The sequence below is a fragment of the Haemorhous mexicanus genome, chromosome 15 (assembly GCF_027477595.1).
Source record: "Haemorhous mexicanus isolate bHaeMex1 chromosome 15, bHaeMex1.pri, whole genome shotgun sequence".
Taxonomy (NCBI): Eukaryota; Metazoa; Chordata; class Aves; order Passeriformes; family Fringillidae; genus Haemorhous; species Haemorhous mexicanus.
This window is the reverse complement of record NC_082355.1, coordinates 14,695,021-14,710,475: the sequence shown is the minus strand read 5'-3', so window position 1 is coordinate 14,710,475 and position 15,455 is coordinate 14,695,021. Positions and strand designations below refer to the sequence as shown.

General features: G+C 46.3%; 1 protein-coding gene across 3 annotated transcripts in view; it reads left to right on the top strand.

The window, feature by feature from the left end:
- The first annotated feature begins 4,457 nt into the window (after positions 1 to 4,457).
- The window catches only part of SLIT3 (slit guidance ligand 3), a 484,612-nt gene continuing 473,614 nt past the window's right edge, over positions 4,458 to 15,455 (top strand). For 2 of the 3 annotated variants that reach the window (XM_059859900.1, XM_059859898.1), the window contains exon 1: positions 4,458 to 5,194. In XM_059859900.1, coding sequence (XP_059715883.1) covers positions 5,010 to 5,194 — 185 coding nt within the window. In that variant the 5' untranslated portion in view covers positions 4,458 to 5,009. The remainder of the gene's footprint in view (positions 5,195 to 15,455) is intronic. The other variant, XM_059859899.1, reaches the window with a different exon arrangement.

Genomic DNA, 15,455 nt, shown 5'->3' with positions numbered 1-15,455 from the left:
TCAGGACTTGATCCAGCTGACCAGTTCCCATCAGGCCTCTAGACAACTGACTATTGTGCATGCTAAAAAATGAGCATTTGGGAGCCATCAGCTGTCCTGCACATGTGCAGGCCACATGCACAGCACCAGTGCAGCGAGCCCTGTGCTTCTCAGACAAGCCACACTTGCTGCACAGCGTGTGCCTGTGCACAACTGCCCAGCAAGTCCCCAACAAGGGGCACGGTGACGTTATGCATGACACACCATGTAATTTATCGTGAAATTAACTGTAAACACTTGTGCTTGCGTGTTTCACGAAGAATGTGTTGGAAACTCAAAATTGTCCAGATTTCTATTTTGGTTTTTCTTTTTCTTTCTTTTTTTTTTTTTTTTTTTTCCCCTTACCTCTCTCCAAGCAGCTGCTGTGATGGTTTTGTCTGGTTCTGCCCACCCTGCTCTCAGAACTCAGCTTTCCTCAGCTGGTCTGGAGGCTGCTATTCCATGGTGGATTCTCAAGAGAAGGCAGCTACAGAAGTACTTAGGTGGCAGCACTGCTTGAATGTAGATGTACTCTGAATATCAGCTTAGTAAATGCCATCCTATGCTAAGGGGAAAAAAAACAAAGCTAATTTTTTTTCCTTACTTGAAAACAAATATTTATGTATTAGTCAGTTTTTAAAGATGTTCTAAGTAGTGAACTACTAATTTACTAAGAGAAACTACATTTCTTTGTAGTATATTTCATATTGCAGAAGCAGCAGACAAGATTTAAATCCCTGCTGAGCAGACAGCACACCTTTGATAGTAATCTTGTTTGTAAGGGTTTTACATATATGGAAATGTTGGTAGTGTCTAATACTGGAGGAAATAGTCCAGATAAAAGCTGTCCAGCTTTAGATGGCCCCTAAAAATAACTTCCCTAAATTTGTATTTATATTAGGAAGAAACACTTTATTTATTCAAATGATCCAATAATTTGTAGCTTTGTGCAGTTTTGTGTTGCACTTGCTGTGCTGACCTCTGCCAGTGCCCTAGAAAGAGAATGAGGAGTGACTTGTTTGCCAGCCTGTGGCGATTGCTGTGAGCCAGGAGCCATAGGATGTGTGTGAAGGAAAACCAGCAGAGTTCACACCCTGCTCCACTGTGGTGTGTCCTGAGATGATGTGGCCATCTCCCTTTAAGAGCTGTTTTAACTGGGGTGCAGGAGAATGTGCCTCTTAGCTTTTATAAAAATGAAATATGTTTCAAGGATAGGCTTGGCTTTTGGCTCATCCATTTTTCTGCTGTTTAATCAGGTTCACTTATCTTTCAGGGAAATTTTACCACTGAAGCATGGAATATGTTAACTGCTTTGGATGACAGTGCTGAAGGGGCTTTAGGGATATTGTTTTTTGCTATCATGTCTGCATTACCTATAATCTTATTTACTGAGTATCCAACTGCTCCTGTACCCCCATCCTGATGCGAGGAGTGTGTGCCTCTCCTTAGGGCTATCTTCAGGGCTGAGAAGATGATTGCTAGTGAACTAGAACAGGAAAAGAGCCTTTCCTTGGAATGATGTTGCCTGGCTGCCAAGGGAAGCCAGGTTCCAACAAAAGTATTTTCACTGTCAGAACGAGCTAAGGGCGTACACGTCTGTGCAGAGGAGACTTCAGAGCTTTGCGAGTACTTTGTCTTCCTAAGCAGTGCAATTTCTGTCTTGCCTGGTCTGAACCAGCTGTTCCTTGTTCAAGAGCTGATCTCTTGTAGGCTCACACTTGACAGAGGGTGCTGGCCTCAGAATAGATAGTGCTGAGTGTCGGTGACATGCCTGGAGCTGGCTGTGCCTTGGCCCTGGAGAGGGAAAAGAGAGGGACACGGCTCGGGCCCCCTGGTTATCTCTGCTGCTTTGGGCACTGTGAGGCTGGGCAGGGCTCTGGGGCTTTGCCCCTTTCTTCTGCTCACACTGCTGGTCAGAGTCATTCCCCTCTGCCTTTTGATCTGGGAAAAGGAGAGGTTAATTTGGGAATCCAGGCGGGGTGATACACTCCTTCCCAAGCTTTTGGTTTCTGTGGATTTGGGGATAGTGTTTTCTAATATTTTCTGAAGCAGCATAAATCTCAAGGGTGACAGCCGTGTCCCTCTGGGCATTTTCCAGCCTTCTGTCACTTGCCACTGAGCCTCTAGGGCTGGAAACTGCTTTGTAAGGGTCACTGCACTGAGCTTTGTGTTCTCATGTAAGGGGTTCAATCTCAAGGCTTGATTAAGGTGGTTTCTATAAACAAATACAATTTTTCATGCAAATAATTCACTTTTATATGAGAAAACAACTTTCTTGTTTTTTCAAAGACCAGGAGAGTTGAAGGTTAACTTGTGGTCTTGCTTGTGCTCTTTGGCAAATTTGCCTTCACAGGGAAACACTTGAGTGTCAAATGTTTGCTTGTTACAGAAGGCAGTAGACAAGCAGCTGCTTTGCTGGCTGTGAAGGGGAACAATTCACTGGTTTGAGCAAAAATCACTATCCAGGAAGGCAGGAATGCCTCAGGTAATTCCAAACTTCAGTAATCAAAACACTGCCAGAAATGAACAGGTTATTTAGGATCTGCTATTGCAAACTGGAAGGCCATATCCATAGCTGGTGGAGAACATCTTACAGTGGTTTTCCTACTAGCCCTTAAAATACTAAATATTTGTAGAAAAAAGATGAGAGCACATTTTGGGCACAATCTGAGAACCTGAATCCTAATGTAACTTAGCCATGTCAAATCTTTGGAGTGTTGTGAGGGTTTTGTGGTAATGTTGTCCATGATCCTTGTTGAAAACTTCCTTACCCAGAGGATCAGAACCTAGACTCCATAGTCATGGACCACAAGTTTGTGATGCAGATAAAGAACAGATTATCTGTGTTCCCAAATAAGTTAGCCATAAACCTGTCTTTTGAACTATTTTTAAGTCTGCGAAATAAGAAACAAGGTTTATTGAAACAGGCAGATGTTTGTGATGTGCATCCACCAGCTTTATTTTGGGTCAGGAGGTCACTGTGTGTATGGTGTACTATGGGGAGACCCTACCTGCTGAGGGGCCAACACCTTAAAAAAAACGTCTTGTGGCAGGACTTGCCATTTTCCCAGCGCTCTAGGACTTTGGGGGTGTGCTGCCTTTTTTGGCCCTCTTAGGTAAAACATCTGAGCCTTAAACCGCACCAAATCAGAACAGGATGACCACGTGCAGGGACCTTGCTTTTGTCTCATTAAGGAGATTTTTCTAAGTTTCAGCTTTCTGTGCTGAACTTCAGCGCGCTCGAAGCCCAGCAGTGACCCCAGCGGAGTCCCGGGACAGGAGGCGCTCGGGATGGGGCTGGACAGGGACGGTGCCGGTGTGCGGGGGAGCACAGCCCGGCTGTCCCCACAGCGGGACAGGGACGGTGCCGGTGTGCCGGGGAGCACAGCCCGGCTGTCCCCACAGCGGGACAGGGACGGTGCCGGTGTGCGGGGGAGCAGAGCCTGGCTGTCCCCGTGTCCCCGGAGCGGCGTGTAGGGAGCACAACCCGGGTGTCCCCGCAGCGGGACAGGGACGGTGCCGGTGTGCAGGGAGCACAGCCCGGGTGTCCCCGGAGCGGAGTGCAGAGCCCCGGCTGTCCCCTGTCCCCGGAGCGGTGTGCGGGGAGCACAGCCCGGGTGTCCCCTGTCCCCGGAGCGGTGTGCGGGGAGCGCAGCCCGGCTGTCCCCTGTCCCCGGAGCGGTGTGCGGGGAGCGCAGCCCGGCTGTCCCCTGTCCCCGGAGCGGTGTGCGGGGAGCGCAGCCCGGCTGTCCCCTGTCCCCGGAGCGGTGTGCGGGGAGCACAGCCCGGCTGTCCCCTGTCCCCGGAACGGTGTGCGGGGAGCACAGCCCGGCTGTCCCCTGTCCCCGGAGCGGTGTGCGGGGAGCACAGCCCAGGTGTCCCCCTGTCCCCGGAGCGGTGTGCGGGGAGCACAGCCCGGGTGTCCCCTGTCCCCGGAGCGGTGTGCGGGGAGCGCAGCCCGGGTGTCCCCTGTCCCCGGCCGAGCAGCCGCCGCCAGGGGGTACTCGGGGAGAGCGAACGCGGGCAACAAAAGGCGGCGCAGCCTCCCCGGCCGCAGAGGCAGTGCGGAGCCGCTGCGCTACCGTTCCCGTGCTCCAGCCCGCACATTCCTTCCCGAAACCCGAACCGGGGCCGGGGAGGGCTCGCCCCCGCTCCGGGACGCGTCCCACCGCCGCGACGCCGGGAGGGGAAGGGAAGAAGGGGCTGCGAGGCGCCGCCGAGTGCCCTCCGCGCTGTCCCCGGGCCGGCCCCGCTCCGCGCTGTGCCGGTCCCTTTGCCGGGCCCTTTGCCGGTCCCTGTCCCGGTCCCCGCGGGTCCCGAACTCGCGGCGCGGCGGGCCCGGGCCGGGCGGGCGGTGACGTCAGGCGCGGCGGCCAATGGCGCGGCGGGGGGGGCGCGCCCCGCTCCATCCCCGCTCCGCGCTCGGCAGCGGCGGCAGCGCTGCTCCGGCACGGCTCGGCACAGCCCGGCACGGCTCGGCACAGCCCCGCACGGCTCCGGCACAGCCCCGACACAGCCCGCGGCGGGGGCGGGCCCGCGGCGGAGGGGTCGCTGCGAAGCCCCGGCCGTCCCCTCCGCGGGTTACCTGCCCGGCCCAGGTGGGGCGGTGCAGAGCGGAGGAGGCTGTTTTGGAGGTTGCCGCCGCTCCTGATGGATGTTTTGTGTGTGTTTGCCTCCGCTCCCGGGTTCTCTTTCATCTGAGGACGCATCTGGCTCGAGCTCTGTTAAACTATCTGCCTTCTGGTACCGTTCGTAGATAACAGAAAGAAACCTGAGCCCGAAAGGCAATTCCCCACCTTCTTCCACCTAACGTGACCTTCTCGGGCGCCTTTGAAGCTTTGCTGGTGCTCCGGCGATGATGGCAGTGGTGGGTTCCCTTGGGCTGTACTAAGAGCCTCTTGTTTTCTTTTCCCTTTTTTCTTAGAGGCATTTCATCTTTAAGGGCCGGCTGCTCTCGCTCACTTTTATACCCACTGAAGCCATCGAGAACCATGTTGTCTGGTGGGAGAAGTGCGTTTCTGTGCCTTGGAACGATCCTGAGCTTTTGGAGCTCCGTGAGTTGGATGCCTGTTGGAGGATGCCCGCATAAGTGTACGTGTATTGCTTCCAACGTGGATTGTCACGGACTGGGACTCAAAACTGTGCCGAGGGATATTCCCAGGAATGCGGAGAGACTGTAAGTAAAACCGTTAAGGGCTTCTCGAGCGCTTGTAGCAACACCTGGGACGAGTTTCCCAACACCTGCCTATCAGTGCAGAGCACTCGGTAACAGGAGTTTCAGCAATCCAACGCGGATTAATGTTTTTAGGAGGGAAGGGGAGGAGCTTTTCGGGAGTTGCAGCGCTCCTGCCGCTGTGCCTTTGTACGAGCGATCGGTTTCGGAGTTTCACGGGAACTTTCAGCGGCCGCCTGATCGGGTTTTGCAGTGGCTTGCTTGAAATGGAGTTTTGGGAGCTGTACCTGGAGCGCTCCCGGCTGTAATCACTGTCAGTGCAAACACCAATTTAATATGCAATTAGAAACCTGGATGTTTTCACCTGGCGGCTGGTAGCAGTTTCTCCTTACTTTCTCAGCATGGTGATTTCATCACCACGGCAAACCGACTGCTTCCATAAACTAATTCAAACGGAGAAGTCACATTAAACAGCCTCTAATTTCTGTTTTAAACTGCTGCGGGGAAGCTGGGTGTTCAATTTTTAATCTGCCTCAGGGTTTATGATAGCAACGTGACGCTGTGGGGAGCACGGAGAATAATGAATGTGTTCGTAGCAAATCCCCTGTATTGGAAGTTCTCGGGAGTTTTTTTAGCTGCCTGTTTTTACTCGCTCAGTGAGTTCCTAGGGAGAAAGCTGAAAGCAAAGTTGAGTTTTCTGATAGAGTTCTGGCACTCGCTCGGTGCAGGGGACGGCGTCTCTGACGTGCCTTAATGCATAGCAGATGGCACAGCTCAGAGTGCCCGGTGCGACATAGGGACACGGCCGGGGGGGATGTCAGAGGGACAGGGCCATGGGGGGCAGTGTCAGAGGGACACGTCCAGGGAGGGGAATGTTAAAGGAACATGTTAATTCCAGGGAGGGGAATGTTAGAGGGACATTTCCAGGGAGGGATGTTCAAGGGACATATCTAGGGGGGAATGTTAGAGGGACATGTCCATGGGGGAAAAATGTTAAAGGGATACGTTCATTCCAGGGGGGATGTTAAAGGGACACGTCCGGGGTGGGGGGATGTTAAAGGGACATGTCCCGAGGGAAATGCTGAGCAGAGCCCCGGCCGGGCTGCGCAGTGCGCTCCGCTCCGGGGTGACCCCAGGAGAGCGCACCCGGCTGTGCCTCCTGTGGGTCAGCCCCGACTTAAAATGTTTTTGAACTTGTAAGCAAATGCTGTAGATTGTATGGCCTGACTTCCTGTTTTATTTCCTTCTGGGTCATAGACTTGGGGAAACTTCAAATTCTCAGGCAGTTTTTCCTCCGAGGAAGAAAGCTGGATGAGGTTACTGAGCAAACAAAGTTTGTGAGCAAAGAGCGCTCCTAAAGGCTAAGTTCTGTCCCAGAATGAAATTTTATAGAATGCTTGGCTGTTTCTAAATGCATTTTATAGCGCTGAGAGCTCTTAAATGATAGCAATATGCAGCTTTCTTACTACACTATTCTGCAGCCTTTAATGTTTTGTGGCCATATCAGCCCTCCTTTAACCTCAGCTGTGTGAGCAATAGCTTTCAGATGTCAGTGCTAGAGAAACCTTAACTTCTGTGCCTGACACTGTGTACTCTAAAATTGGTGGGTAGCAAGCTGGCATTTCAGAGCCAAAAAAACCCCAAATCTGGAACAACAAATCCCACAACAAGCCAGAACCAGGGGAGCATGCCAAGAATGTGTGATAGCATGGGTGGTTTGTGTGCTTCACTGGTGAGGTGTGTGAACGGCTTAAGGAGTTAAAGGCTAGAATTAAACTTTTAAATTGCAGGTTAAAGTGATTCACATGCACAAGGTTAGTTGGCCACCTGAGAACCATTTCATAAATGGTAATTTGTTGTAGCTGGAGTTTCGGGGGGGCTGAATTCATGTTGGTACTGGGTTTCGTTTGTAAGAACCAACATCTCAAGGATGTGAACTTTCCTTGCCTGCTGCAGGAAGCTGAGCTTGAAGAAGAAAGCTCTTAGCCTTGGTAGGTTAAGTGTTAAAAAGAATGAAGGAGAGCATAACCACTGTCTTGGTCTTGTTCTTTTTGGTGTTATTTACAGATTTAAATTTTAGATTAATGGCTGTGAAAAGAACAATAGTAGCGATTTCACAATATTCAGTTTGAACATTTAACCTCAGAGATACCACCACTGATAAATGTGAAATGTAGCTGTGTTGCATGGTTTGTTTGGGGTTTTTTACATATATAAATAGTGTATTGTTGGATCATTCAGTGGCTGAAACCTTGTGGAACTAGGATACAGAAGATCATGTGGTAACACTTTAATCTGTATTTTAAATACTGTTTTCAGTTTTCATTTCTCTCAGTCCATTGTGAGCCTTTCACTGTTTCTGGAGTTTCATTACAACTATTTTAAAGCTTGTATTGGCTTCTTCAAATCTAGATTCCTACTAATTGCACCAGCTTGGGCTTTCTGATGTAAGCAGTAGAGAGAAAAGGACTGAGTGTAAATTCTGCTCATAGGTGAAACATCAGTCAGCCACAGGATTTATCAGAGTATCTCACTCTGCCCTGTGGTCCACAGCAACCTGTAACTATTTATGACATAACAGTGGGTTGATGTGTAATCTTCTTACTTGTATGTTTAGCATGTAAATAAGACCAAATTGATCATATCTGAAATCTCAAAAATATTTTTAATCTCGGAGAAATGTTTATATGTTGAGAAATTAATTTTAACAGCTTTCTTGATGGCCACACACGAAGTGCCTTTTCAAACTGTTATGCTCTGGAAAGGCATTTATTTCTCTCTACATTCTCCTGAGCTAAAAATTCCACATACCTGTTCAAGTCGGAAACTTTTTGCTTTAATTAGTAAAAGATCTAATGGCACCACTTAAAATATTTTGCCACCAAGCTTTTGGAGTTATGTTTGGACAAATGTTACAGATTGTTTGGGCTAATGGAGCCAAGTTAAATATTATTCAAATTTGTGTTAATATGAAACCCAGGAAAACTGAAAATATAACATTAAGGAAACAATGGGAAATATCTTTAGGGGGAAAAGAATTTCTTACTGAGGAGTTCTATTAAATGAACTAGCTTTGAGTACTGATTTTTTCCTGAGAAATGAGATGGATGCCTGATTTTTTAATTTTTTTTCCCTGAACACTTTGAAGGGCTGTATGTTTGTACCTGTGATTTCTACCTTGAAGGAAATCCACAGATTAACCAGTGATCACAGAAACAGAGCTAGAAAACAATCCCATACTTCTATGTTTAATTTTTACACAGACTGATCCTTAATAGTAACTTTGCAAATATAGCAAGTAGTGTTAGCTTTGTGCTGCAGATTTTACCTTGTGATTACATTCTATGGTAGTCTTCTAATTGTGTGGTTGAGATGGAAGCTTTGGCTCACCTCTCCTGAAGAGCTAAAAAGAGGTGAAAACTGTCCTGCTGCACAATGAAATTACTCCATCTGGAGAAAAGGAGTGGTGAAGCAAATCCTTGTCACTGCCAGGAGGGACTTCCCAGTATGCTTGTTCTGGAGAAGGAATGCTCAGGACAGCCATCATATTCCACATTCACAACATTTCCTCATAGTGCAGAATGTGATGCTCCACAGGGGTGCTTGAGCAGGATGGCAGAGCTGCCCTTGTGGTTTTTGTTGGTGTTTACTGATCCCTTCCACACTCGTGAGCAACTTAGCACCTTACCAAAAATAGAAGTTGATAGAATTTTTGCCTTTTGGAGAAAAACTGATAATTTATTAGCTAACTTCTGGAGTGGGCACAGTGATTCTTATATTTTAGCTGAGCAGCTGATAAGACGTTTTGGCCTAATAAAGGAAGCAAATTTAGGGATATGTTAACACATCCATGAGAATCCCAAATATTTTACAAGTTTCTGAAATTAGTTCCTTAGGATTGCTCCTTCAAACTCCCATAACCAGAGTTTCCTGTGCTGTGCTTCACTTATCAGGTGTGATTATTTATATAATTTCCTTCAGGGGAAATGTTTTCTGTATATGTAGAATATCATACATGTGCCTCTTTATAACACTTGGTAATGCTGGTAGCCAGGTTTAGTTTGAGATGGTGCATAAATGCAGTGAGCAGATCAAAGCCTGACAGCTGAGTTTTCAGCTCTGAAAGGAACCAGTGATTCTGAGAAAGTGCTCAGAAGTCTTCTGGGTCAGTGTCTGCCTCCTGCTTGAATGTGAAGAATGATTCTTTGTGACTTTCCTCCCGTTCATGCCTGGTTATCTCCCTGTCTGTTAGCAGCACATTACATATGTATAAAAGCTTCTTTGGGGAATTTAACCATGTTTGAGTTCTGGATGAGTTTGTTTGGTGGCTTAGGCTCTTGTTTAATTGATAGCTCTCCTGTGTTAGTCATTGCTTTGTTTTGCCTTTCATTTGAGGGATTCTTTACCTTGCTAAATTGATAAAGCTTGCAGGACTAATCTGTTCTGTGCTTTGTCTGAGCAGCTAAATTGAGTGTGTCCACATTTAGGTGCAATTTAGGAGCTTAGTCATCTGCTTACTCCTGAGTTTTCATGTGGTCTGGGGTTTCTGTTACACAAATATATTATTATGGTGGTTTTGGCCTAGGTGCATGGAGCTGCTGAAGTTGCACTGGCTTGTAATAAGTCTTCAACTTCCTCAATTCTGTCTCCAAATTCAATGTAAGCTCCTGTCTTGAATGCTTCCATATTCCTGCAGAAGGAGATGTTAAACACATGCAAATATAATTATGTGACTCTTACACTGTCATTCTGCTTTTCTAGAGTTCTTCCCACTAGGGATTACCACTCATTTGTTTGTAGTAATTGTCTCCAAAACCTTGCATGGAGCTTTTCTCAGATATTTTTTTCCCTAGGTCATGTGTCAGTAAGTGGATGTAGATGGCTTTAACTTGGCAAGCTTGCTCTTGGAGGGACTGATCCTGGGAAAACTCCACTGAGTTCTCTGATTTAATGGGGATAAATCCCTTTGCAAGTGTGACTCTGACTAGTAGTGCTTGAGTGGATGTTGGCACAAGCCTGGGAGGATCATTCTGGTGCTGTTAAATCTGTGACATGGTTTTGAAGTGATGGGAGCAGGAAGGAGGATGGAATTAGCTGTTGTAAATTGGTAGCTGCAGAGGCAAGTAGTGGCCATTGTCATGTTGCCTGTATTTATTTGCACAAATTTGGATTAGATTTGGAGATGAAAGAGACCAGGCTGCTTCCTGCAGAACTTTTTAATGAGCTTCTCTGAGACTACTTACTTTTATTCATATTCTTACTTTTGCAGCTGAGTATTGATTCATGCAAAGGAATTAGGCCAAAGGAAAATTGCCCCTCTGAAGAGCAGCTGTTGTCTTTTAGCAAGTCCTGAAATGCAGATGATGAGTGTTGTTTTTATATCCCTGGAATCTGTGCACTGTCTGGGTTTGGGGAAACATGGAGCCAAGAATACAGGTGCAGCTTACCTGTAGGGATGTGAGGCCAGTAAAAAAAGTAAATCCTGATACTCTTGTATTGGCACTTGTGGAAAACTCCTTGTTGTTTTACACTGTCACTTGACCTTTATGGTGAGAACTGTCATCTTTTGCAATGTCACTGCCAGGGTTCAAACATTTCCAGTCGTGGTTGAAGCAAAAGTAGCTTGTCCTGCATGGACATTGGCTCTGATATTTGTTGTCTGTGCTTTCAGGAGTATTTGGGCTATTCCTCAACCTCCGCAGAGCAGAGAAAAATTGTCTCACAGAAATCTTACAAGATGCTTGGGGAGAATGATAATAGGGGAAAGGACTGGGCTCTGAGGATATTCAGTGAGTAATTTCAGTGACTGCCTGTGAAGAAGTGGCTTTGTTTGCTGCAGAGATTATTCAGAAGGTTTACCTCAGGATGTGTTCCCTCCCAGGAGCTAACACCCCGAATGACTTGAAGCTTCACCTTCCCAAAGCCCTGATAAAGTTTGTGTTGCTGGATTTCCCACAGTGTGGAACACCTGCAGCAATCCACTCACACATCCTGAGGTCCCACAGCTCTCTGAAGGGGCTTCTCTTTTCCTCTTGGGCTTCTTTTCCATCCTGCAGCTCAAAACAGGGAGGAGGAGACGCAGCAAGTTTCCAACTTCAGGTGAGGAAGGAAGATAAGTTTGGGGAGCAAAGCCAAAGTGAACCTCAAAGGGCAAAGCTTTTCCAAGGAGAATGATGTTGGCAACACGATGGAGAAGGGCTGGCTGCAAGGGGCGTGGTGCAGAGGTTCCTTCAGGGGATGGTCTGTCTGTCTGTCTGTCCTGTTACAGGGATGTAGATGGAGCAGTGGTGTTCAGAAAATGTTCTTGTAGCTTTATATATAGTTTTATAATAGTTTTATAATATTTTTATTCCCTGTCCTTTTGTGAGGTCTGAGGGACAGGCTGGTGGAAATGTGCCTCCTGTCCTTGGCTCCTTTCTGCTCTGGGGTCACAGGAAGCTTCCAGAAGTTCTCACTGATTCTTTATTCTCATTGCTTTAGCACAACCCAGTCTGGATTTTGATCTAGCACTGCTCTGGTGACTCCCATCCCTCTTATGCTCACCAAGAGTTGGCCAATGTAAAGCACTATCAATTCTGCTTGTTTGTTTGTTGTGTAAGTCATATTTAGGGTAAGAAAAGGCTGGGTTCCAGTCATGTTTGGGTTGCAATATGGCCCAGGCTCTGTTTTCAGTATTTTTCAAGTCTTTTCTCCAGAGATCTGGAGTGCTTTTATTTCCAAGTCTGTTTTCAGTGTTTCCTAGTCAGACATATCATCATTTAAGATTTTGAATGGATCTTGTCAATAGCAAGAGCTGCTTCTTCCCCATTAGCAAATGGCCTTGTAAGCAGCTGACAGTTTGTCTAATGGCATTAAACACATCGAAGACAGGGGAGCAGGGCTGTGCTCTGTACTCAGTAAATCTGAGATTGAGTTGATGGCCATCTCCACAGAAAAGAGAATTTAAGAGGCTGATTCTTACCTCTGCCAGTTTTTTTCAGATTTTTTGGTTTTTTTCCTGCAACTGAATCTGGTCTCTCAGTTGTCTCTGTCAGAATAAATTTTTGTATTTTGCTTTTACACCGTCTGTTGGATGGCTGCAATATATGATTTTAATCTTATAATTGATAGATTTCTGGAGCTTTTCATTAGATTTTTACCTTTCTATTTGTGATCTCCTTTTCCTAAGACCCTAATTTTGTCTCTCAGGTAGAAATGAGACTGTAGCCATTGCTTCAAATCTCCTTTGCTGTCACTGGTCAAGGGAGCATCTACAGTAAACATGAGTGTGGTTAAAATGAGGCAAAAACCTCAGTTTTAAAGCTGATCTTGTCTTGACTTTCCACTGATCAGCCTTCAAAATCTATGCTTCTAAATTGATTATAGAATTGATGTTTCCAGCAGTTCACTTTTACCTCTTTTCCTCAACAGTTGCAATGCTGTTGCAGAAATGATTCTTAACTTTGTGTCAAAGGGACTCCTCAGGAGAGTCCTGTGGGATGCTGTGCCTGCCTTTATTCCTGCTTCAGCTGCCTGCAGAGGGATCAGCCAGGTGCAATCAGTACCAGGGTACTGATGAGAGCTCTCAAACCCCTGTAAATGCTGTTGGAGTGCAGCAGCACTGAGGATTTTGGGACACCTTGTCCCTGGTGGTACCCCCTGGCTGCCCTGGTCAGTGTGCTTTGGGGCAGCAGTGTTGGATTTGGGAATTAATTGGAGCTAGTGTTGGATTTGGGAATTAATTGGAGCTAGTGTTGGATTTGGGAATTAATTGCCCCTCCTCTGTGGTGTGGGGACCCAGTGGTGACATTGTGCTGTCTCTGCATCCCTGCAGTCACCCACAGCTCAGGACACAGGAGCTGCCTGCAGTTTCTCAGGATGATTTCTCTGCACCTTTGCTTCTGCAGAGACACAGGTTGGTGATGCTGTTTCAGCCAGGACCCCATGGGAGGGGAGGACAGGCTGCTCTGGAGGTCAGTGGTTTGGAGATCAGGAACCACTTTTTAACAGCCTGTCAGTGTGCCTGTAGAAAATGTGGAGAGGATGGTGCTGAATTCCACTTCTGATAGATTTATTCTTTTTTTCCTCCCATTCTGATGCTGTTTCTTGAGAGGAGCACTCCTTGTTAAAAAAAAACCCAAAACAACAACAAACAACCCCCCCAAAATACCACCACCACCAAAAAAAAAAAAAAAACCCAAAACAAAAAAAACCCCAAAACCAGCAGTTTGTTTTACAAAACTAAAAATTTTAATTCTATCAGTTTAAACTACAGAGTGGAAGTTAGGCTGTGTTGGATTGAGGACGGTGCCTGCTGTACTCACCAGTTCTGTTTCATCTGCTTGTCTTCGTCCCTTTGCTCTTTTTTCTTTGCAGAAAATCCCTTGGGAATTCTTTGTTTGCACAGTGCCCAGTGTGGAGGAATCTTGAGCTGTTGTAAGGGTGCTTCTAGGCATGATAACAGGAATGGTAATAAATGTCATATTAGTGGAGCTGAGGTTCTGGTCTCCAAAATCACAGCACAATCAAATGCAGCTTCTAATGTGTGTTTCCAAGCTTTATTTCAAGAGCTGGGTTCTGGCAAGGTTGGCTATTTCACTGTGGGGAGGGAGGCACAGAATGGAAGAGTGTGGAAAGCAACTTTCTTGTGAAATGTGTCAGAAGAGAAGTATTTTACTGTTAGGAAGATAACACTGTGATAGCAGAAGCAAGATGCATGCTAATAGCTAGGGGACTATTCTTGAATCCTTGGGCTTTTTTGTTTTTCTCCATTGGTCTTTTTCCTTTTCTCCTGTGGCAGGTAAGAATGTGATAATTAACAGGTGCAGAGTACAAGTGTTAATGGACTGTGAGCTATTACTGGTGTACCTAATAAATAATCCTGAAAGTTTCAAAGGATGCCATGAGTTGTGAGCCTTCCTCACTTTCTCAGGTTGGAGTAACACCAAGCATTTTAAGGCAGCTTAGCAAAGCTGTCCTGCTGAGTTGTCATCTCTGCCTTTTCTCTGGCTGTGCACTGGGCAATATTGAGCACTTGCAACACTTCAGCAGCTTTTTTTGCTATTGGAGTACTACTTGGTTGTCTGTCTGCCCAAGAGGGTTTTGGGAGTTAGCATTAAATGCAGTGTCATATGTTACAAGATACCAACCTGATGAAAAAAATTGACTTTACTTAGAAGAGTTTTTTCCCACAATTTGTCCCAAAATAGAAAATATTCCAATTCTTCACTTCAGTTTTCCTTTGAAGATTACAAAAGGTTTGTCCAAACATGGAAGTCTCTTTAGAATTTTATGTTGTGTTCCTTGGGATGTCTTATCCAAGGTGAAAGAACAAAGAAATCCTGCACTGTTACCCATTCCCTATATGTGAATATAATTTAACTTTACATTGATGATTTTTCTGTTCTCCCAAGAAGGAAACAGCCAACAGCAGTTTGCACATTCTCTCTGGTTTAGGACAGAGTGTGTAGCATAAAAAGTTCACATAACAGATGTGACCAGAGGACATCCAGCCCATTAAATGTATGTACTGCTTGTCCACAGCTATGGAGACAGCAATGTTTAATTAAAGCAGTTGTGTTGTTTAAATATGAGAAATTTCAGCAAGGGGAAGACGAGTCCAGTTTGTGTCTTGTGCCTTCCTGTTTGTCCTGGAGCACGTTTTGCCTGGACTTCAGTGGGAACTGAACTTATGGATTTTCTCCAGTTTTGTCTTTTGTCTGGGTGATGGTTTTGTTTAGACTGGGGAGGCATTATATTAGGAAGGTTTTTTTGAAATGCTGATTTTGGCAAAACCCGGATGAAACATCTTTCTTTGGGGAGGGCAGCAGTGGTTGCAGCATCACTGAGCAATGTGGGAGCCTCTGGGTCACAAGCCTGTGTGAAAATGTTGCAGAGTGGTGAGAAGAGGCCCTGGCAGTCTCATCCTCTTGAAGTGGTAGAGCTGGTTAGAGGTGGGGTTTGGAGAGCACAGCTGGGCACAAGAGAGAGCTCCCTGAGAGGCAGTGGTGCATTTCTGAAATGCCTAGATACATGCAGCAGGGAGGTTAGCTGGAGACCAGAAAAAAGAGGTGAAAAAAAAAAAAAAAAGATGGAAGGGAAATTCTTGAGCAAAGAGAACTTGTTTTCCAGAAGTGGAAATAGATACTGAGAAATAAGGCCCTAAGGGAAAGGCTGGTTCTTCAGAGAGATGAAAACACACATCTGGATATAAGTTTCTCAGATAAGAATGTGAAAGTGTAGGAAACAGCCCAATGATCCTTTGGAGCTTTGAGTTTTAATAGAT